General features: G+C 55.8%; 1 protein-coding gene across 1 annotated transcript; it reads left to right on the top strand.

Moving 5' to 3' along the window:
- Positions 1-8962: 8962 nt before the first annotated feature.
- Positions 8963-21377, top strand: ADAMTS15 (ADAM metallopeptidase with thrombospondin type 1 motif 15). Its single transcript, XM_010312079.2, has 8 exons — positions 8963-10077; positions 14513-14645; positions 15333-15500; positions 15937-16220; positions 16538-16715; positions 16822-17003; positions 17630-17805; positions 18239-21377. The coding sequence occupies exons 1-8, from the start codon at positions 9157-9159 to the stop codon at positions 19017-19019; spliced, it is 2823 nt and encodes a 940-aa protein (XP_010310381.2). The 5' UTR covers positions 8963-9156; the 3' UTR covers positions 19020-21377.
- Positions 21378-21864: the final 487 nt, after the last annotated feature.

The raw sequence follows: 21864 nt of genomic DNA, 5'->3' as shown, positions 1-21864 counted from the left end.
GCTCTCCCATTTCCTCCCAGCATCCATCCCTTCGCTGCTGGAAAGCCCCAGGCTTTTGCCAGCTGGAGAGCATCTCACTTCAGCCTGCAAGGCAGAAGGTGCCTCGGGAGGTTTTGCCCCACGGTTCCCATGTCCTTTGCTTAGCCAGGGACAGAGAGGGCTTTGGGCCTCAGGGAAAGCTCCAACAGTGTGGCACACAAGGAGGTTTCCGTGCCCTGGACAAACAGCTGGTTCCACATGGGGTTTCCTCCAGCTGGAATAAGGCAGCGGGCTAAATCACACTTGTGGAAAATACCTATGAGAATAAAACAATGCAGGCAGCTCCTCCTGTCGTTGTTTTTTTTTTTTTTTGGGGGGGGGGGAGGGTGTTGTGCGACTTCATTTAAAACCCTGCTCTCCCTCTTTCAGACTAAAGTTTTTCTTCCCATCCACATTCCCTTGCAGTAAGTGAAAATCCTACAGGAGTTTAAAAGCCTCCGGCTGTAAAACCAGGTAGCTACTGCCATGTGCTCAGCAGTGGTAAACATCAGAAGATGGGCAGAAACACGCTGTCCCTGGCTGGGAACCCGCTCAGCACCAGGGAACAACCAGCTGTAATGGAGAAAGGGAAAGCACTCCTTATATATTACTCCTTCTTTCCTCTTAAGCCCTCCTTCCCCATTAGTTCATGAGATTCCTGGCCTCTGGAACACCCTTTGTGTGGCACTGAGATATCCCAGGATGTCCTTGCTGCAGTCTGGGGGGTGGTGAGTCCTATCCTGCTCCTGGATTTGCTAATACCCCGATTTTCTAAACCTTTTGCAGGGAGTAGCTGATGCTCAGGACAGGGCTTGTGCTCCTTTAACCTTGCTGTGGATGTAAGCCCAAGGACCAGCTCCTCTACACTGTGGGTTTTGGGTTTGGGTTTTGGGTTTTTTTTTACCTTAGCTTAATCCTAAAAAGATCTGAAAGGGTAAAGCAGCATTTGGCACCTCGGGATTCCTGGGAAACCAGAGTCTGGCCACAGCTGAGCAACGAGGCGCAGGGTTAAAGGCTGGTCTCCCTTTTCTTGAGAATGTATTTACATCTGCCTCTCTATTATTATCTCCACTTAAAAGCCACATCCCTACCTATATAGTAAACACAGCCCTGGCTCTAAATAGCAGCACTGCCCTGAGGCCAAGGCTCTGACTACTTTGTCTTTTTAAAGTGTGGTTTTTGCGACCGTGGGTCGAGAGGAAATAATAATTTAAAAAAAAAAAAAAAAAAAAAAGTAGCAACCCCAGGCCTGGTGTAGTTGGGGCTGGGACATCTCTCCAGGGCTGCGGATCGAATGTGGTCCCTCGACACCCGGCACCTTGGCTGCTCTCCTGCGGCAGCCGGCTCCAGCCCCCTCCGCTCCTGGCAGGGAGCTCAGCCTGCAGCTGGAGCAGCTTCTTCGGAGTGGCCAGGGTGGGTTTCCCTCCCTCTGCAGCTTCGCTGGGCTGGGGGAGAAAGCACAGTTTGCATTTTAAAAATCAGAAGGAAAGCGCAGAGGCTGGACCAGAAGCTGAAATTGAGCCCTGACTCTGCCTCCTCCAACCCCAAACCCCACCGAAGGTGTCCGCGTGGACGTGCATCTCGCTAGGCTTTGCTTTGCCACGGGAGGGTAGGCAAGGAGAGGTGGTGCCCCTGCTCTGAACTAGGACAGGTAAGGCTGCAGGCGACACAGGGCACGTCTCTCCGACAGGATGCAATTTATTCCCAGCTTTCCGCTCTCGGAGCTGCATCTTTGATCTCGGAGGACATGCTTGCATCTTAGCTCGAAGGCACCGCTGGTTTTCATTAGCGGCTCGCTCTGCAAACAGTAGCTGGAATTCCTTGTAGCCAATACGAGCCTTGCCGGGCTCGTTACAAACCACCTTGAAGGCACGCTGGGAGACAGCAAAACATCACCTCGCTGCCCCTCTGCATCTCCTCCCAGCAGAGGATGAGGCACCCCAAGACTTTTCGGGGTTCTTGCTTCTTAATCCCTGTCAGGACACGCTGCCACCAAACCTTGCCTGCCACTCGGGGCTGTGGCTCTCATTTCTGTGGGGCTGGCTGAGCATGTGAAAGCCATTAACTCCCTCCTCACTGTGATTTAAAGACCCTTTTGATCAAACAGCTTGCAAACGTCTGCCCCGCTCCCCTCTCCGTGTCCTCCGCTCTGCAAAGCCTGGCAGCGGGCAGTTCCCTCCCGCATCCTTCCCGGAGGGCCAAGTTCTGCGCTCCTGCTGCCCAGCACCCATCTCCCAGGGGAGTTTTGGCTGCCAGGATGAGGCCCACGTTGCGTTTGCTGTTCCTGCTCTGCTGCAGCGTGATTGCCCCGTTTCGAGGGTCTATGTGATGCTTTGCTGTGCCCTCCTTGCTCTGCCAAATTTGCAGTGCCGGGCCGGTGGTTTAGGTATTCTTCTGTTTGCTTTGCCCTCAGCTCAGGGAAAACATTTGGGAGAATTATTTGCGCTAGCAACAAAGCAGCTCCAATCTCCAATAAAAAAAATAAAAAAATAAAAATAATATTACCACTAGATGTCAGTGCCGCCCTATGCTGCGTGGTGGGAAACCTTCAATCCATCCCTGCGAGTTTCCTGCCACGGAGCAGATCCCGCCGCAGCAAGAGAACAGGGAAAGGGTCCTGCAGCCAGCACAAAACCCACCTGATGTCAAAAGAACCAATTCCACTAGTTTTCCTTTTAAAGTAAGCAGGTGGGAAGAAATTTCTCCCAGAAAAGCAGCTGGGCTTTAAATCAAGGCCCTGGCCTTGTGTCCTGCCAAGTTATCTTCAGTGAAACCATCTCGGCTGCAATGGTTGGTGAGTGAGATCCGGGGAAACGGTCGCTCGCCTTAGTTTTGCATGAGAAGGGGAGATTTGGGCTCGATTTGGCATGAGTGAGAACCGGCGAGTGAATTAAGTAGCAAAATGTACCATCGCGGTACAAATCCGTAATCGCTGCGTTGACCCCCTTGCTAAATGACCACAGCCACGAGAGTGCCTTACGAGTGGTGCTTATTTAGTGTTTGGTACCCCAAACCCCTCAGTACCCCATTAAAAAAAAAAAAAACCGAAACCAAACCAAAACACCCTGGTTTTACTTTCCCCTTAGTGCAATATTTGACCCCCTGGGTGCTGCAGCCCGCCCCTGGAGACCGTGCAGCAACAGCGCAGGAGGTTCGGCAGCTGTGAGAGTGATGCTAAGGAAAACCGTAATTCCTACTGGGTCCCTTAAACGTGGGGAAATCAGATTTTTTTTTAGGATTTAGGAAAGAGCAGGGACAACCGGGCTGGGTCTCAGTTTATCAGCCGGCGATGCCTTCTCCAAAAATTCTTGGTGCCATAGGCACAGCTTAAGCTGGGTACGCTGAGAGCAAAGGGCCACGGTTGTGATTTGATTTGATTTAAAGAATTCCAGCTCATATTTCTAAACCAGCTTAAGACACCTCCATATTTATTCGCTATTTTTAATTGCATTTTGATTTCTCGTGCCATCCATGGCATTGAATTACGTTTCATACCTTGATGTGCAGAGCAGGGAAGTGTCACCAGAGGGCAACCTTGCTTCAGGGTGGTTTTGGAGCTCCAGTTGCGTGCAGCTGGGGCTGGGAGGGAAGCAGGTTTATGGCTTTCCAAAATCAAGAGCTAAATCCTATCTCCAGCACTACAGCCCCTTCTCAGGCTTTGCACTCTCTGAGGAGCTGCTTCTCTACTTCCTGGCTGGGTTTTGAGGCTTGCAAGGTGTCCCAAGACCAGCACATCAGCGAGAAGAGCCTCCAAGGATCACCTGGTCCTTCCCCAAACCTCTTGCAAAGTGGTATCTGACCTGGGCTTAAAACCTCCAGATTGGATGGAGACCTCCAAGCCTGCCCCAGGCCTGCTTTTCCTATGAACCAGCCCACAAATAGCGCTAAAGAAATACGACAAGTTATCATGAAAATACTTTTCTCTAGGAAAAAAAACCCCTTCCACATGAATCCCTCCTCCCATTCGACTCTCGTGTGGTTTATGGGCTGACAAAAATGAATGAACTTCATAATGATTTGCCTGAGTGCTGAGCATCCTCAGCAGTTGGCTCGTGGATCTCCATCACCCCAGGTTTATTCCAGATGTGCAGACTTTTAACAACCTTTCAGGCTTACCCAGCCCTGCAGCTTCACCCTTTTGCAAGCTTGGTGTCTTTATGAGTACTTGGTTTATGTATTTCTAACATGAGCAGCACGTAAAGCTAATTAATCAAGGATGGACCCCGTCTTAGGCAGGTGTGTACGATACAGAGCTGTGTAGTCCTGGGTCACAAATCTTCAGGCTGAAGGTGTGTGTATGAACAATAAGAAATGTGTGATGCTAATTTGGGGGGGATATTGGGGACCATCATCTAGCTCCTCTAAATTTTCACTTACCGTTTTAGAGCATCCCGGAAGAAAACTGCTTCTATCTTCCTTTAAACAGGTGACAGCCTTAAATACCAAGCGGGGGGTGAATAGAGAGGGGAATTTTGGAGGCTTTCTGGGCATATGAACTATCAGCAACCCTGGGACCTGCAATACCAGCTAGAAATCAGGCAAACCCAAGCTTCACAATTTATTCAACATACCTTGGTATTCCCATATCGAAGCCCTGCCAGATGCCAGAGGTGACATTACGTGTCTGGACCATGCGAGATGGCAGCAGAGATGCTCCTGCTCCAGGAGCAAGGAGACAGGGCACAGATATCCTTCTCCTGTGTCGCCTGTGCATGGGGCAAACAGGCTGATTTGATTTTTGTTGTGTGCTTGACGATGTTTAAAGCGTAGATCCTCTTCTCTCACCGGGCGGGTGAAGTGCTGCTGCCATCCCTGTTGTGTGGAAGAACTGCAAGGGCTGCATGGGAAACCCAAGGCAGAGCATCCTGCCCATCTCCAGTCGCTATCATCTGAGCCAGAATAAACCTAATTAAATTCAGCATCTTCCTGGACCAAGGAAGGGGCTGGTTTTAGGTTACAAAAACCTCACCGTGCTCAGGTTTCTTGCGCATCTCTCCCTCAATGACCCTATCTATACCCAGCCAGACTTTTTTTTTTTTTTTTTTTCTTTCTCCAAGCCTTTCTTTCCTGGAAAGCCGCCTAACAACTTGCTTTGACTCATCTTCAGTATCTGGAGAGGATCCTTCTTCCTGCCCATGTGGTGGGGAGTTGGGAGAGCACAGCCTGAACTTTTGGGTGAGAGCCCAGGCTCTGATCTGCCAACCTTTCAGCCCAGGACAAGTGAACGGCTTGCAACGCCAGCTTTTCCCTGCCTACAACCTTTCCAGTCTATCTTTGGCATGGAGTTTTCAGACGATCTGTTTAAAACTATTTCTTTTGTGAACTGGAACATACAGGAGATACGTGAGGTCAGGGGTTTGGGGTTTTTTTGCTCTTCTTTTATTTCTGAATTCACACCCTTGGCATCACAAGGATGATGAAAAAAAAAAGAAAAAATAATGTGTCGTCGCTTCCTGGAGGCACTTGGGATGAAGCGGGCGGAAGGTGGGAGAAGGAGGGTCCACATTGCAGACAGCTCACACTGAATATTTCACGATCAGAGCAAGCTATGGATTAGGCCTGGGTGAGATAGGTTATACCTTAAAGCAGTTTCTAGGCAAAAATCAAAGTAGGAGCCGAATTTACCTTATCTACCGTAATATACATTATTATGCGTAGCTGTTTGGTGAAGGTCCAAAGGCATCTTCCATCTCTGTTCCCTACTTACCTCGTAATCTCCTTTAGGTCACCTATATCCAGCCTATTTCCATTAAAACCAGGCAAACTACAGAGCGTGAAGAGCAGCTGGGTTCAGCCCCAAGCACCTGGAAAGACGTGCAGAATGAGACCAAGGCGTTACCTTGGACCCACTCCTTCCTGCGGATGTAAGGGGCTGTGGGGTGCGAGCAACTGCCGGGAGGTCCCCAAAGAAGGGACCTACCTGCTCTCTCCTGTCCCTCACCCTCCCGCTGTGGCCGATGGCTGCAATCTGCCCCTTCGCTTTGGCAGGAGACGTAACAGATATATTTCCCCTTTGCCCACCCAGGCTTGAGAGGGATGTGTCGTGGAGATAGAAGTGCCCCGAGCAGATGCCACAACCCTGGGACTGCTCGAGGGCTTCATCTGGGTCCTCTCTAGTGACAGGGACTGGAAAAATCACATCATGTCCTTGAGCTAGAGGAAAAATGAAATAAAGATATGCCTCCCTTCTCGTCTGGAGTGCCCTGAGATATGCCAGTAGCCCCTGGAGCTGCCTGTAAAGAGTGAGCCCTAAGGGCGGTATAAGCTCCATATACTCAGCAGCTTGTCTACTCACCGCAGGCAGGAAAATGAAGGCAGCAGATAATTCGGCTTGCAAACGAAGCTCTGTCTTTGGGTAGGTGATTCCCACCTGTTCAGAGGGAGAGGGGGCAGGGGAAGCCGTGAGAGAGCAGCCAGCTGATCCAGCCCTTCGCTTCAACCCCAAAGATGCTGGCACACCGTTAACATCATGGGACAGAGGGAGTCCGGCTAAAACCCAGCATCTGATGGGATGGAGCGGGTCTCAGCTCAAGCAGAGATGAAACACTCACATTTTCTGCCTGCCTTTCCTCATCAGGAGGCAATCAGATGTTCTCCAGGCTGGAGGTAAAGTCTTGCCAGTTCGGTTTGACTCATCCTCTGCTGCTGGATAAGCTCTACCAGATGGAGCTGGAGCTCCTGGGGCAGCAATGACTAACCCTGGCTCAATGACCTCTAGGCTGGGGCACCTGGAGCCAAAGGTGCTTTCATGGTGCACATAGGGACCTTTCCTCTCCCTTTCCCATCTGCTCCTCACCAGTACGTCTGCAGCACAGAGACCCCCTGAGCTCCTTGCAGCGTGCGTGCCAGCCTGGAGGGTCTTCTGCCGTGTCTTTCCCCAGTGCTGAACACCAAACGCTGCCTGAGATGGTGCAAGTGCTGCTGCCTGCCTGTCGCCTGGGAAGGGAACGAGAATTTACTGTCTTTAAACACAAAGCTACAAAAAGCAAACAGTGCGGAGGTGGGGACAGGAGAAAGCACAACAGCCTCCCTGTCCTGCTCAGGAACCTGACGCAGCTTCAAAAATAAGCTTCGCTCCCAAAACGTCCCCAGGAGCCATGGGCTCAGCCCAGAGCTGGATGCTGCTGCTGCTCTAAGGTGGCACCTTTGGGACCATGTGCCACCCTGGATGCTGCTACGGTCTTCAGGATAAAGTCATCCTGTTGAATGGGGCAGTGCTGTGGGAAGGAGAAGTTCCCTCCTGGCACCTCAAGATGCTCAAAGTTGTGTCCTTTTCGCCTTGCACCTCCACACCCCGTGCTGCCCATTTCTCTTTGTGGTCCTGTCGACATCCCTGGACACATTGCACTTTGGTCAGCAGAAAAAATCCCTGATTCACTGAGCCCAGAGCGGTCAGATGATTATTCTGGGTCACAAGTTCAGCCGCAAGGCACACGACCGAGCAAACCACGGTGTGGGGAAGCGCTGCCACAGAAACAAGCTAGGCTGCAGGCTGTGGGCTCTGCATCTTAAGCAACAGCCGTGGCTGATATTTCATCTGTGCACAAATACTTGAGCTGTGCTCGCAGCCTTTGTTGAGGTTTGAAATCACATCAAAACCAGCCTGTCTATGAGAAGGCCTTAATGTTGTCATTAAACCAATGCAGAGTGCTGGAAAGGAGCGTGGGGTGTGAGGACGTGCATGACTTGGGTGCCCGGTGGTAGTTTGGGAGCATTACCTTTGGAGCATCCATCCTTCCCTCGGGCATAAAACCAGCTTGTGTGGACACAGAACCGCTGCAGGGAAGAAAGACCCATTGGGCACCTCCCTGTGCAACCCATCCCGATGTCGGGGTGCTTATTGCTGTCAATACATCTATTCCTCAGCCACGGACGGTTACTGAGGACTCTTTTTCGCTCTCCTGTTAGCTGTCCTGCTCAAAAAAAATCCCACCCCTGATGAGATCTTTCTACCTCCCAAGAGCATCAGCTGCCCCAGCATCCTCCCAGGTCCCAAACACTGTTCTGAAGATCACTTTGGTGAGCGTGGGGAGATTCCCATATACTGCATCTAGTGTGTCCCAGGGTCTCAGAGGAGAGGATGTTAAGGGTATTAACTTACCGAGTGCTCCCTTTGGTGGCCCTGGGGAAACAGGGAGGCCGAGCCCTTTCCGAGAAGTGGAAATGGCCCCTTTGATCCGTGGTTGCAGCCACTGAATGGGGCTGGGGTAAGGTAGCGAGGGATGCACCCAAAGCTGGTTGCCTGGGGAGAAGAGCACCCATGGGATACCTGTGGTCTGGAGGCACAGAAGGTGGGGCTGTCGGAGCGGTGTTTTGCTGGGGTGGCTGGTCTGAGGGGTGCAGGGAGGGACACAGCCCGGATCTCGGTGCCAGGCTCACCCGGGCTGTGAAAAACAGGTTTACGTGTTCCCGAAGAAGTCTGAGAGCCAAACACTCAGCTGCCAAACAGCAGGTCCCCATCTCTGCTGAACTGTCCCAAACACCAGCGCGGAGCAGAGGACCTTTCATCCTCACTGCACACCCCTGCCCCAACCAGACCCCCCCCCCCACCTCAGCACCCCCATCTTTGTGGATTTACCCCCCGCCCCGGGGCCGGAGAGTTCCACCCTGCCCCTTCAGGACCGGGGAAGCGGCAGGAGGGAGCCCGGCAGAGAGGAGCATCCCTGGGGGGCTGCAGGGTCCCCCCTCTCCGCTGCAAGAATACAAGTGAAGGGGGTGTCCCCCCGCCCCGCCCCGCCCCGCACCGCCCCGGGGAGGCGGTGGCAGCCCCGGGCGGAGCGCTGCTTCTCCCGGCCCCGCTCCTCCGCCGGCCCCGCTCCGCTCCGCTCCGCCGCTCCCGGCCCCCCGTACCGGAGTGGCTGCGGCGGGGCCAAGCCGCGCCCCGCTCCCCCCGCCGGGTCCCGCCGTATATAAACCCGATGCGCCCCACAAGGCAGGTAGCGGCGGGGCAGGCGGCTCGCACGGCCGCTCCGCTCCCCTCCAGCCTCCGCCGAGTTTTGGGAAGAGGAGGAGGAGGGAAGGAAGGAGGGAGGGAGGGAGGGAGGAAGGGGGGGGCCGGCTCCTGCTTTCTCCCCCCCCCCCGCCCCCCCCCCCCCCCCCCCCAACCCCCGATGCCGCCGGCGTGACCCTGCCGGGACGATGCTGCCGCTGCTGCCGCTGCTGCTGCTGGGCGCCCCGGGGCTGAGCCTCCCCTCGGGGGGTCCCCCGGCGGACACCGAGGTGGTCACCCCCCTCCGCCTGGACCCCGACATCAACGGGCGGCCTTACTTCAGGCGGGGTCCCGCCGAGCCCCCCGGGGGAGGGCAAGCGGTGGTTTTCCAGCTCTCGGCTTTCGGGGAGGATTTCTACCTCCATCTCTCCCCCGACGCCCACTTCATCGCTCCCGCCTTCGCCGCCCAGTACCTGGGGGTCGCGCCCGGTGCCGCCCGCCCCCTCCCCGGTCTCCGCCACTGCTTTTATTCGGGGGACGTCAACGCCGATCGGGAGTCTTTCGCTGCCCTCAGCCTTTGCGGGGGGCTCCGGGGGGCTTTCGGTTATCGCGGAGCCGAGTACATCATCAGCCCGCTGGCGGGGGGGGCGGCCGGCGGAGCCCACCGCCTGCAGCGCCGCAGTCCCGGCCGCCCCGTCGGGGCCGGAGCATCCCGCTGCGCCGTGGGCTCCGGGCTCACCCCCGGGGTGCTGCAGGCGCTGGACAAGTACCGGGGGCGTGGGGGGGGGAAAGGGGGTCGGGCCAAGCGCTTCGCCTCGGTCCCCCGTTACGTGGAGACCTTGGTGGTGGCCGACGAGTCGATGGTGAAGTTCCACGGGGACGACCTCCAGCACTACCTGCTCACCCTGATGGCCACGGCTGCCCGCCTCTACAAGCACCCCAGCATCCGTAACCCCATCCAGATCTCCGTGGTCAAGTTCCTCCTCATCGGGCAGGATGACAAGGGGCCCAAGGTCACTGGCAACGCCGCCCTCACCCTCCGCAACTTCTGCGCCTGGCAGAAGAAGTGGAACAAGGTCAGCGACAAGCACCCCGAGTACTGGGACACCGCCATCCTCTTCACCAAGCAGGTGAGTGCCGGGGGGATGACCTGGTGGGGCTGTCCCCAGTTTCAAGGAGCCCGGCACCATGCTGAGGCCTCCTGCCACCTGCAACCCCTCTGAGAACGTTGCACCTCTGCCTGATCCCCCTTTCCCGAGGGACCCTCCACCCTCAGATGCTCAGGGCAGGGGGAGCAGAGGTGTGGACCAAGCTCTCTTGAGCCAGCCCTTGCTGTCCTCTGGGCAGGTTTTAGCCAGCAGCCTGGAGAAAGCCCTGCCAGGGGGTGAGCGAGGCCAGGAGGTGTGCAAAGGCAGGTTGTCCCCACGGGCAGAAACCAGCCACTCCATCCCCTGCCCGCTGGCAGGATGCTCAGCAGCCAGTGCCTGGTGGCTCTGGTGCCCAGTGGCCACCACCCCAAAACGCAGGGAACCGAGCCCAGAAGAGGAGGAGTGTGGCCCCATTTCCCTCTCCCCGGCTGGGAACAGCTCACGGTGCCACCTGCCAAGAAAAAAAAACCTCTCCCCGCTTCCTCTGACTCATGGTCCTCCTGAGAACCTGGACCTCTCCTCCAGGCGCTGGCTGCTCTGCGTGGATCCAGTTCAGGGCTGGAAGAAAAGCAGCAGAGATACAGCCAGGGCTTGCAGCCCTTGGTGGGGGCTGAGGCCAGAGTCTCCCCCACCGCTGCCGTGAGCTGGCCACATCCCTGCGGTGGGAGAGGGGCTTTGTCCAGCTGCCTTTTGCTCACCTTTGGCTACGTGGGGTGCTCTCCATCTCCCCCCCACCCCAATAAATCAGGTGACACTGCTTCCAGGGCCTCCCCCCCAAAATGCTCTTCCTCTTCCCTGTGGTCCTGTCTCAGCATTGACATCGGTGCGGTGCCTGGCTGTGGGGTGTTAGAGCCTGCACCCCCAAATTGCTAATGGGAGGGGAGAAGGATGAGCCTGGTTTTAAGGGGACTGTCACATTTTATCCTGGCTGCAGCAGGCTTTGCCAGCAAGAGCAACTTGTGTTTTCTCCTTCCCCCATCTCTGCCTAGATGTCCTTGGATTAGGGACAGGTTGGGAACTCCCTGCAACAGCAGGGAGACCATTCCCAAAACTTCTTTCCAGGTCAAACACTCGTGGGTGGGAAGGATACGGTGTCCAGCTCAGTTCAGCTGCCCCTAGCCTGGGGTCAGTGCTGGCTGATGATGGCCCAGAACAGGAACAATGCTGTGCAGGACGTGTGTGAGACCTCGTCCCGCCCGTTCTCCTCGTCTCCTGCAGCCCTGGGCAGGGGCTGTGTCCTCCGGCCAGCTGTAAATCCTGCCGGAGCACAGGCAGGGTTGAACCCCAGCCTGCTGGAGCAGCTCCTGCCCGCACGGGGCGGCTGTAAAGAGGAGGAAGCCTGCTGACACCCCTGCGGGGATCAGCCAGCTCCAGCTCTGGTGGAAACCCGGTGAGGTCACCGGAGCTGCACGTGGGACAGATTCAGTCCCAACAATCCGAAAGCTGAGGATCACAGCCGGGCATTTTTTACACATTGCTAAACCATCCATTCCTGAAATCCCAAAGCAAGCTCGGTGCAAACGCACACGATTGAGGACACATCTGCCTTCCTTGAGTGCATCCATCTGTGTTCCCCTGATACCCCAGAGCTTATCTCCCTGCCAAAAAGCTGTTACATAAGCCCCCGACTTAAATTTCATCTCAAGCCCGGTTGATAGGCAGTTTCCAGTCGTGTCAACGAGTTGCTGATGAATGGGGCTGTCCTCTCCTGACGTTGGTTGAGCTGGACCGTGGATTTGCCTTCGACGAGCTCAGTCCTGCTCAGCCGGTGGGCGCAGATCTGCCAGCAACCACGGCCGTGGGACCTTCATCTTCCTACCTGACCCGGTGCTTTATGGGAGGGTCCTGCAGAGCATCATCCAGCCTTTAGCTGCACTCCTGCCTCCTGGAAATAGCATTGCAAACCATGTCAAAGGCCTCAGCCAAGCTTCCCACCCATCCTGAACCTTGAAACCTTGATGTCCCACCAGCAAAGGTTTACTTGGCCTGCTGTAAAACCAAAGGGACGGCACACCAAGAAACATCTGGCTGCAGCCTAGCACACAGCAGATGCTGTGGGGGAACTTGGAAACGCACGCTCTGTAGCTCAAAGCTCAGATTTTTGGGGTTGCTTTGGACAGACAAGGGAAGCCTCTGTAGTAGGGAGAGTGCTTACGACCTGGTCTCTGAGCAGGCGAATTAATGCAATAGCCACAAGGATCCTCCCCAGCTGACCTGCAGAACATCTCAAGAAGTTCACAAGGGGATGAAGAAGTGCCTGCAGATGAAGGTCAGGCTGGCAGGAGAGCCCTGATGGTGCATCAAACAGGTTGCTTGCGGCCCCTCGGCGCGGTGCGAGGGGCACCGGGCATCCTCCCTTTATTTGGGTTGGCAGCAGGGGATATCGGTGACGGTGAGCACACCGCACAAAGGCAGAGCTGACCCTTTGCATGCCGCTTTTCCACCTTAAACGTCTTGCATTTCTTTCTCCTCCCTTCTGTAGCTGCATCCTTGCATTGCCGCTTGCATTGCCTCCCCTCCTGAGCAAGCTGGACCCCTGGCAAAGCTGGAGGAGGTGTTTTTTGGCGGGTCAGGACCCCTCATTAGAGCCTAGGGATGCTGCCCAGCCTTTCAAAGTGGGGGTGGCTGGGAGGAGGTTAGGAAACCCCCATTAAGAGCTGCTTGTTCATGTATCCCCGCAGCCAGCAGGCGAGGTTCTGAGCAAGAAGTGGGTCAGTGTGTCAGTGCAGGTGTTGGGCCGGGAGCCAAAAGCTCTCTGCGCCAGCGAGGAAACAGCAACTCTTCAAAGAGCAGCGAGAGGGGATCCGCAAGCGGCCGCCTCTTCCTGGTGATGCTGTGTCGTGTGTCCCCCATGCCCCACCTTCACCCCCAAACCCCCAGCACTGGGACTGCCACAGAGGAGAGCGTGGGCAGCGGGGGCTTGGGCAAGCTGCATCCCTGGGTTAGCTCAGCGTGATGATGGCACGGGGTCTTGGTGGCATTTTGGGACAGGGGACCCTGTGCCGGGGCTTGCCAGCCCCATTTAGTCACCCCACACTCACTGCTGGTGGCCCTGCCACCGGGGCTGTGGGGTTCCCACCTGCTTGTCCCTGCCAGCATCGATGCACAGTGGGATCAGGGATGCTGCAGGGTCCCAGCTGACAAGGAAAACTGCTGCAGAGCGGAGAGCTGAACACGGTTGTACGATGGGGTTTTCCGCCTGCCGCGATAGCCGGCCCTGACCCAGGCGTTTCTCCACCTCGCCTCTTCAGAGATCATGGTCTCGTCTGCGCCTCCAGACTTTGTAGCCACAGGTCTCCTGTTAAAGCCATCTCAGCCCTGGCTGGGGATCTCTGAAGTCTTTGGGACTGTTATTTACCCACGGCTGAACCTGTCTGCGCGGGAATGCCTTCAGCTTGGAAACCTCGCTGGAAATGTTGGCAGAGCCGCTCATGCGAGATTTCGAGCAACCCAGGCGCTTTGGCTTGGCGAGCGCTGAGCATGAATCACGCTTATTTATAGCATGGGAGCGCCCAGTGAGTCCCTTACGTTTTCTTTTCATGTGGAAAGCTGCTCCCTGCCCCCTGCACAGCCTCCCCTGCGGCTCCCAGCCCAGCTGGGACAGCACCAAGCGATGGGGATGATGCTCCTGTCCTCCCAAGCCACCGAGAGACCCCCCAGCATGGGAAGGGGGCATCTGAGGACAAGGCTATTGCCAGGCTGCAGCGGTGGTGCCTCTTCAAACAGGGACTTTTTATTTGCATGAGCACCTTTGAATCCCAAAGAAGAGCAGACCCACCTACAACGGGACCTTTCCCATCCTCTGTCCCAGCTGTGTCTACGTGGGGTCCAGCAGCCCTTGTGTTGGGGGTGGAAGGCTGGGCTGGTTCCTCCTTCAATCAGCTGGGCTTGGTTCCTCCTCGAGGGACGGCTGCAAAGCGTCTTGGAGAGACAGGAGCACTTCCCTTAGCCTTGGGAACCTCTGGACCTGGTCCAGGGGCTTCTTGTTCCTAGGAAGAAGTTGAGAAATGAGGTTGAGAAAAGGATCAGCTGTGAGCCCAAAGCCAGGTGCCTTCCCATCCACCCGCCTGGGTCTGGTCCTTGAGCTGGGAACCAGGCTGACTCCTCCGTGCTGAAACCCGCTCCACCCTGGCCAGAGGAGCCGTTTGGGTGGGAAAAGCTGTCGCTGAAAGCACAGGAGGATGATATGCACAAAAAGCATCCCCGGTGCCAGGGTTAAATGCAAACACATCATTGCAGCCCGGTCTGGGTCAGGGTGAGGTTTTCTGTCTCTGCAGCCTGGTGTGGACCCCATCCCTTTGGGGTGCCTCCCCCCAAGAAGCCGAGGATCAGCTGCCCGTGGGATGGGGTGGGGGGACAGGGGACAGTAACACCCATGCTGGCCCCGGGACTAACCCCTTGCCTCTGTGCCTTGCAGGATCTGTGCGGTGCCACCACCTGTGACACGCTAGGGATGGCAGACGTGGGCACTATGTGTGACCCCAAGCGCAGCTGCTCCGTCATTGAGGATGACGGGCTGCCATCGGCTTTCACCACCGCCCACGAGCTGGGTAAGGCTCCCCGCTCTCCTCTTCCTCTCGGGAGGAATGCCAGGAGCTGGTGAGATTCAAAATAACCCTGGTTTCAGCCTCCGGAAGATCAGACAATGAGCAGTATCCGGTGATGGGGAAACTCCACCTTGGGGCATGAGACCCCCCCCCCGAGCCGGGTGGGAAAGACCTGCTGAGAAAGCAAAAGGCTTTGCTGTTGTGGTTGCTACCTCGGATGGGTTTCCAGGATTCAGGAGTCCTGAAATAACCGGCGGAGGGCACACCTACCTCTGGAGACACTTGCAGTGCTTGGCGGGAGGAAGAGGAGCGGGGGGGGGGGGGATGTGGGGTGTGAGCGCTGAGTCTCCTTCTCTTTGCAATTTCCTTTGTTCTTCCTTTCCACTGATGGCCATGTGCAAGCAGCCAGGACAGCGTGCTGGAATGCACACTGGTTTGGGGATGCCACTGGCAGGGTGGTTTCTGTGTGCTGGTCCTGCAAGCTCCCGGCGTCTGTGTGTGGTCTAAGCTGGGTCCTGTGAGAGCGTCATCCTTCCCCGGGTGTCTCCTGGGCTGTCCACAACCATTGCAATCCTTGCAAAGGTCTTCCTGCTCTGTGCCTCAGTTTCCCCCCTTGCAAGAAGCTGTAGGGGCCCTACTCTGTGTGCTAAACGGGGTTATTCATCCTGCCCCCTCTTATGCCCTCCCCAGGCCACGTCTTCAACATGCCCCATGACAACGTGAAGGCCTGCGAGGAGGTCTTTGGTCGGCTGAAGACCAACCACATGATGTCTCCCACCCTCATCCAGATCGACCGTGCCAACCCCTGGTCAGCCTGCAGTGCTGCCATCATCACCGACTTCCTCGACAGCGGCCACGGTGAGCCCTCCTGCGCCCCTCACCCTCTTACCTGTGTTCCTGCCCCGTAGGAGCAGGATCTGTCCATGGGGCTGGTTACTGGGAGAGGCTGATGGGCTGTAGAGCAACTCTTCTCCCTGCCCTGCAAACAAAGTTAGAAGGAAACAGGGAGTTTGGCAGCATTTCTGCATCGTCCAGGCTTCCTCGGTGCCAGGGTGTCCCCAGCAGTGATGTCTGCCAGTGTCACCAAGAGATGGAGTCACATGGGTCTGGGATGCAGCTGACCTCGAGAGCATCCCTGGGATGCTGGTCCCACTGGCAGTGTGCAGCTGGGATAGTTTTGGCCAAATCACCTGCAGCCATCCCTCACCTCCCCACAGCAATGCTCTCCTTCCCCACACTTGGTCCCTACAACCCCCCAAGCACCCAGTAGACATCTCCATCCCTACTCTCGCAGGGGACTGCTTGCTGGACCAGCCGGCCAAACCCATCCCGCTGCCCGAAGACCTGCCTGGGACGAGCTACAGCCTGAACCAGCAGTGCGAGCTGGCCTTCGGCGTGGGCTCCAAGCCCTGCCCGTACATGCAGTACTGCGCCAAGCTCTGGTGCACGGGCAAGGCGCGCGGGCAGATCGTCTGCCAGACCCGTCACTTCCCCTGGGCGGATGGCACTGGTTGTGGCGAGGGACGCTTCTGCTTGAAGGGTGCCTGCGTTGAGAGGCATAACATCAGTAAGTACAGGGTGAGTACCTGCGCCGTGAGCCCCAAAAAACATCCCGCGGCTTTGCCCTGAGTTTTTTGCGCGGATGCTAGCTGAGCAGTCCCCCGCCTCCTGGTGCTGGGGATGACGATGTGAAAAAGAGATGGACATCCCTTGGGAGCTGCATATTTCTCAAGGAGGGATGCTGTGGCCCCACTCCATCAAGTCCCAGGCAGATTTGGAGGCAGCCAGCAGAGGTTTTGCTCGCAAAGGGATGGCTCCGAGTCCAGAGAGCCCCTGCTTGGGATGGAGCCGGAGGCGAAGGGGATGCAGCATCTCACCCTACCGCATCCCCACAGGTGGACGGCGGCTGGGCGAAGTGGGCACCCTACGGACAGTGCTCGCGGACGTGCGGCGGTGGGGTGCAGCTGGCCAAGCGGGAGTGCACCAACCCGGTGCCTGCCAACGGGGGCTCCTACTGTGAGGGTGTCCGTGTCAAGTACCGCTCCTGCAACCTGGACCCTTGCTCTGCTGCAGGTAAGGGGCTGGAGCTCAGCTCACTCATGGTATGTGCATGACCTGTAAAATTGGCGCCGGAGGTCCAGGCTGGTCTCCAATCCATGCACACCTTTATTTTTTCCAGTGCCAGGGAAGAGCTTCCGCGAGGAACAATGTGAGGCTTTCAACGGCTACAGCCACAGCACCAACCGCCTCACCGCCTCCGTCTCCTGGGTCCCCAAATACTCTGGTGTCTCGCCCCGGGATAAATGCAAGCTCATCTGCCGGGCTAATGGCACCGGCTACTTCTACGTGCTGGCACCCAAGGTTGGTGAGGGATCCTTAGGGTGAGCTCCTGGGCTGTACGATGGCTCCAGCGTGCCTGGAAGTTAATGCATTTTCCTTGTCTGGTGGGCAGCAGGTGTTAGATGAGGTTGTAGAGGAGGACAATCCATCAGGCTGGTATGAATCGATCTATATGTGTCCGCTTATTTATTTCAGGGCTGGATTTGCTCCATGCAGGGTCTTCCTCTGGGTTTGTGAAGGTGCCTCTGGGATATGCCCATAGCCCTGAAATAGAGGATGATAATTACGGTGGTGGGGAAGCGATGTGTGTGCTGGACAGAGTGGGCGGCCAGACACGGGACTGAGTGGGGTGATGTTAGCTGTCCCCCCAGTGGAGCCTGTTCCCTTTGCACCGATGCAACAGAAAGGGCAGAGAATGATGTAGCTGGAGAAGAAAAGGGATAAAGTCCCATATAGCTCTTCTCAGAGACCCTGAAAACCCTGACTGCAAAGCAGAGCATGAGCAAAGGGCGACACGGTGCCTGGCAGGATCTCCTCGGGACCTGCTGGATGGATTTGGGTAGCCCCAGGTTGGATGGCTGCAACTGGGGGTGTTTGTGGGGTGGCACAGGGAAATGCAGCGCCTTTTTTTGCTCACCCTTGTGCAGGTTGTGGATGGCACCCCTTGCTCCCCAGACTCCACTTCGGTCTGCGTCCAGGGCAAATGCATCAAAGCGGGCTGCGATGGGAAGCTGGGCTCCAAGAAGAAGTTCGACAAATGCAGCGTCTGCGGAGGAGACAACAAGAGCTGCAAGAAGGTCTCGGGCTTGTTCACCAAGCCCATGTAAGTGTTAGCGGACCACGCGCGCTTTCCCCTCTCCCAGCTCTGCTTTTTGGGGTGGATGCAGGAAGGTGGTGGAGATTGTGATGGGGGTTAAGTCCATCCTGAGCAAACTTGTCTGATGCTAGTGTACAACACTGTGTGGAGACCTGGGTTAGCTCTGAAGCAGAAGCAGGACACACTTAACATGCTCTTGGCTTCTGCTGGTGGAGTTATCTCTGGCACATCATCTTCTCATATCTGGGTGACCTCAGCTTAGACGAAACTCAGCATAGGGAGGAGATTCAAAGTTATCTTCATGGGAAGGAAAGATAACTAGTGGTGGGAAGATCTCAGGGCTCTAGCTGCAGAGCTTCAGGCTGAGGCCACGTCATGAGATGTGGACACGGGATGTCCTCATGCCTGATGGTCTGCCCTGCATGCTCTTCTCTTCCAGGCATGGCTACAACTTCGTGGTGGTCATCCCCGCGGGCGCCTCCAACATTGACATCAGGCAGCGGGGCTACAAAGGGCTGATCAGCGATGACAACTACTTGGCGCTGAAGAATGGGCAGGGCAAGTACCTGCTCAATGGCCACTTCATCGTCTCGGCCGTGGAGAGGGACCTGATGGTGAAGGGCAGCGTCCTGCGGTACAGCGGCACCGGCACTGCCGTCGAGAGCCTTCAAGCCTTCAAGCCCATCCAGGAACCCCTGACTTTGGAGGTGCTCTCCGTGGGGAAGATGACCCCTCCTCGGGTACGCTACTCCTTCTACCTCCCCAAGGAGAGCAAGGAAGACAAGTCCTCCTACAAGAAGGACGGCAAGACCCCACCAGACCTCAACAACAGTGTCCTCAGCCTGTCCAACCGCTTGGACAGTGGGAGACCAAGCTACAAGCATCCCTCTTACAAGTGGGCAGCGGGTGGCTGGGAGGCTTGCTCTGTCACCTGTGGTGATGGGTTGCAGAAGCGTTCGGTGGCTTGTCGCGACTCCTATGGCCAGCCGGCTGCCGAGTGCGATGCGGCACAGCGGCCGGCTGATGTCCGGCTGTGCGGGGAGCCCTGCCCAGTGTGGGAAGCTGGACCTTGGTCTCCCTGCTCCAAGAGCTGCGGTCGGGGTTTCAAGAGACGGGCGCTGAAGTGCACGGTCCCATCCGGGCGCTTGCTGCCCCGGGAGAGTTGCAATTTTCGGAGGAAGCCGCAGGAACTGGATTTTTGCACCTTGAGGCCGTGCTGAGCAGGTCAAAGCGTGTCTTCAAGGAAGGGCACGGTGTCCCTCAGGCTGGATGCGGCTGAGCAGCAGCCCGGGGTTGGGAGAGGGGGAGATGTCCATAGCACATATCAAACGGGGGCGGGGGGGAAAAATGTGGGGGGAAGAAAAAGGGGACCTGGGTGTGGGGACAGAGCGTGCACACTCAATGCACCCAGGAGAGAGGGATTTTACTGACCAGGTTGCTCGGAGACAGAGCGGGAACGAACATCTACCTCGAAGCTGCCGAACGACGTGGAAACCCACTGGCGGAGGCTGGGAGTCGGGGGCGGGAGGAACAGATGGAAACGAGGGGGATCGCTGCCCAGGGTGGATCCGAGGACAGGCAGGGAGATGCCCCTAAATTGCACAGTCAAAGCCTCCCCCCGTCTTCCCAGGGCCAAGCCTATGTCTCCCCTCCCCAGACTCCCCCGACACTCGTGCTAAATGGGACCAAAAGGATTTACCAATGCAACGACGGCAAATTATACTGTCCAACCACCAGCGTGAGGAGGTGTTGGGCCTGATGCCTCCAGGGCTTGCTGGCGATGACTTTGCAGCCTGGGCAGCTCAGAGAGCACCAGCAGCATCGCCGGACCAGGCTGGAAGGTGGTGGCTTTATTTTCATTTTCTCCTCATGTTTATGACCTGACCAGTGTAGATTTTATGGTGCTTAACTCTGTATTTTTTTATTTTTTTTTAACCTCCTTCCTCCCCACCCCTCCCAATGGATCTAAACCTTGCGTGGAGGGGACGGCATTATTTCCAGTGGGGTCTCTCACCTGGCTGAGGTTTTCCTATGGTGCTTTGGGATGGGGCTGTGCCAGCATCCAGCTGGGAGCTCCTTTACACCCCAGTCCATGCCTGAGGTTTTTCAGAGCTAGAAGGGATCACTATGGACCTGAGATTTGAGCTGTCATTCAAAAAAACAAAAAAAAAAGCAAAAAAAATAAGCAACAAGCAACTGTACTGTAGAACCACGACGCAGTGCCATATGGGGTCAGACGCAGCCCCATGAGTCGCTGGTACTTGACTCCGCTCTGGAAATGGTGCTCACTGCTTAATGGGACCAGTATGCCATGCCCAGACACCCCACTGCCTCTGCCCTCCAACCTTTGGGCCAGGTTCGGTTATTTTTCCTCTGCATTAAGCCCCCCCCGCCCGAGCTATCCTGAGCTGGGCTCACATCCCTGGCATTGCTTTTGAGCAGAAGATAAATTTGGATCTTGGGTTTTCCTGGGGGAAAAGGGCTCAACAGGATTCTGGCATGCAGGGAAAGAAGGGAGGTTGAACCTCTTGCTGCTGCAGAGCATTTACAACCAGCTTTTCTCTCCTGGGTTTTGGGCAAGGGTTTACTTGGTACCTCTGATGGCATGCACCGTGTGTTATGCATGCATTACGTAGCATTGTGCCCGTTGTGGTCGGAGGCTGTGTTACCTCTCGCACCGCCCTCTTAATACATCGTTTAGGTCTCTTGCTCACATCATATCATCAGGGACCATTTCACTTTTCGCTTTTCCACTGATGAAGGTGCCTCTTAATTAATTAGGTGTGACTGTGAGCAAGCTAGAGTCTCCAGGTCGAGCTATGCAATTATTGGGATCAGCAGAAAGGCACTATAGGGACGATACACAGATGATGGGTAGGCAGAAGATGCTGACTCAGCAGCTAGAGACTTGGAGCCTACCTTGCTCACTCAGTCCCATGCAGGTGGGAAACTCTTTGTGCCCTCTGGTCTGCTCCAAAAAGCTGTGGGCAAGGAGAGAAAGACCACAAGAAACAGGACAGCGGTAGCACAAGGATTTCCTTGTTAGACCTTCTCACCAGCTTTGCAAATTCCTCATGACGTTTGTGGACCCATCCTCTATGGATTTATGCAACGCCTTTGTGAACACAATAATATTTTGGGTCTCCACGTTGCTCGATAGAGCCAGGAGCAGATGTTGTGGTTGCTCTGCACAGCAGGAGATGGGATTTAATGTTCTAGGAAATCCCTTCCAGGTCTCCGTTCCCATAAATGCATCATCCATTTTTGGAGGGTTTTCCTGCGTAGCCGAGCCTGCCGTGCTTTCGTTTGGGGACAGAGCTCCGAGGAGCTGCCCTTTTGCGTCTTGCCATTCAACAGATGGTTTCCAAGCCACCGAGAGATGGTCACCCTTGTTCACAGGGAGGGGAAGGATGGGGCAGGAGGGATTTCTTGTGTTGCGGTTCTTTTGCCGAGTGTGCAGCAAAAGGACGGAGATGCCGATCGTACTGGCTGCTTTGTGTATACCATGTATACTAAACATCGATCTCTGCTGTTTGTGCGTCAATAGCAAACCTGAAATAAAACCATATTTAAAGTTACACCTGGTTCCCCGGGGCATGCGGTCATGCCCGTGTCATTTAGTTGATGGCTGCATAACGTTTCTTGTCTTATTGCAATCTTTCAAATCTCAACTTCGTTAATTGAAGGAAAGGACAAAGAACAAAAAACCAAAACCACAAACCACTTTGAAACACTAAGAGGTTTATTCTGACTTGCTTCTGCTAGAGGATTTGTTATTGGCATAAAAACCAAACTAAAACAAAAAACCCACCAGCCTGAAGGAGCTCGGTGGTGGATCAGTCTGTGCAAACCCCGGGGCTCGCCTGCACCGGGAAGTTAAACGCACGAAGCTGGTTTGCTTTAGCCCAAAATTGGGATGCTCTTTTGTCAGAACAACAGCGATATAGGGTTAAAAGGATGAAGGTAAAATGGACCAGCACTCTCACATCCTGGAACAAGAGTGTCTGCACATACCGTTGTCCAGGACCGTCCCTTCCCGATGTGCTATCCCAAACTCATCCGCTC

Source organism: Balearica regulorum, chromosome 23 (assembly GCF_011004875.1).
Source record: "Balearica regulorum gibbericeps isolate bBalReg1 chromosome 23, bBalReg1.pri, whole genome shotgun sequence".
Classification (NCBI taxonomy): domain Eukaryota; kingdom Metazoa; phylum Chordata; class Aves; order Gruiformes; family Gruidae; genus Balearica; species Balearica regulorum.
Note: the sequence above shows the minus strand (reverse complement) of the source record. Positions and strands in the feature narration are given on the sequence as shown.

Coding starts and splice junctions, on each gene's coding strand:
- ADAMTS15 (XM_010312079.2), top strand. CDS start 9,157: ATGCTGCCGCTGCTGCCGCTGCTGCTGCTGGGCGCCCCGGGGCTGAGC. Junction 17,004..17,629: donor TCTACGTGCTGGCACCCAAG/GTTGGTGAGGGA, acceptor ACCCTTGTGCAG/GTTGTGGATGGCACCCCTTG. Junction 17,806..18,238: donor GGCTTGTTCACCAAGCCCAT/GTAAGTGTTAGC, acceptor CTTCTCTTCCAG/GCATGGCTACAACTTCGTGG.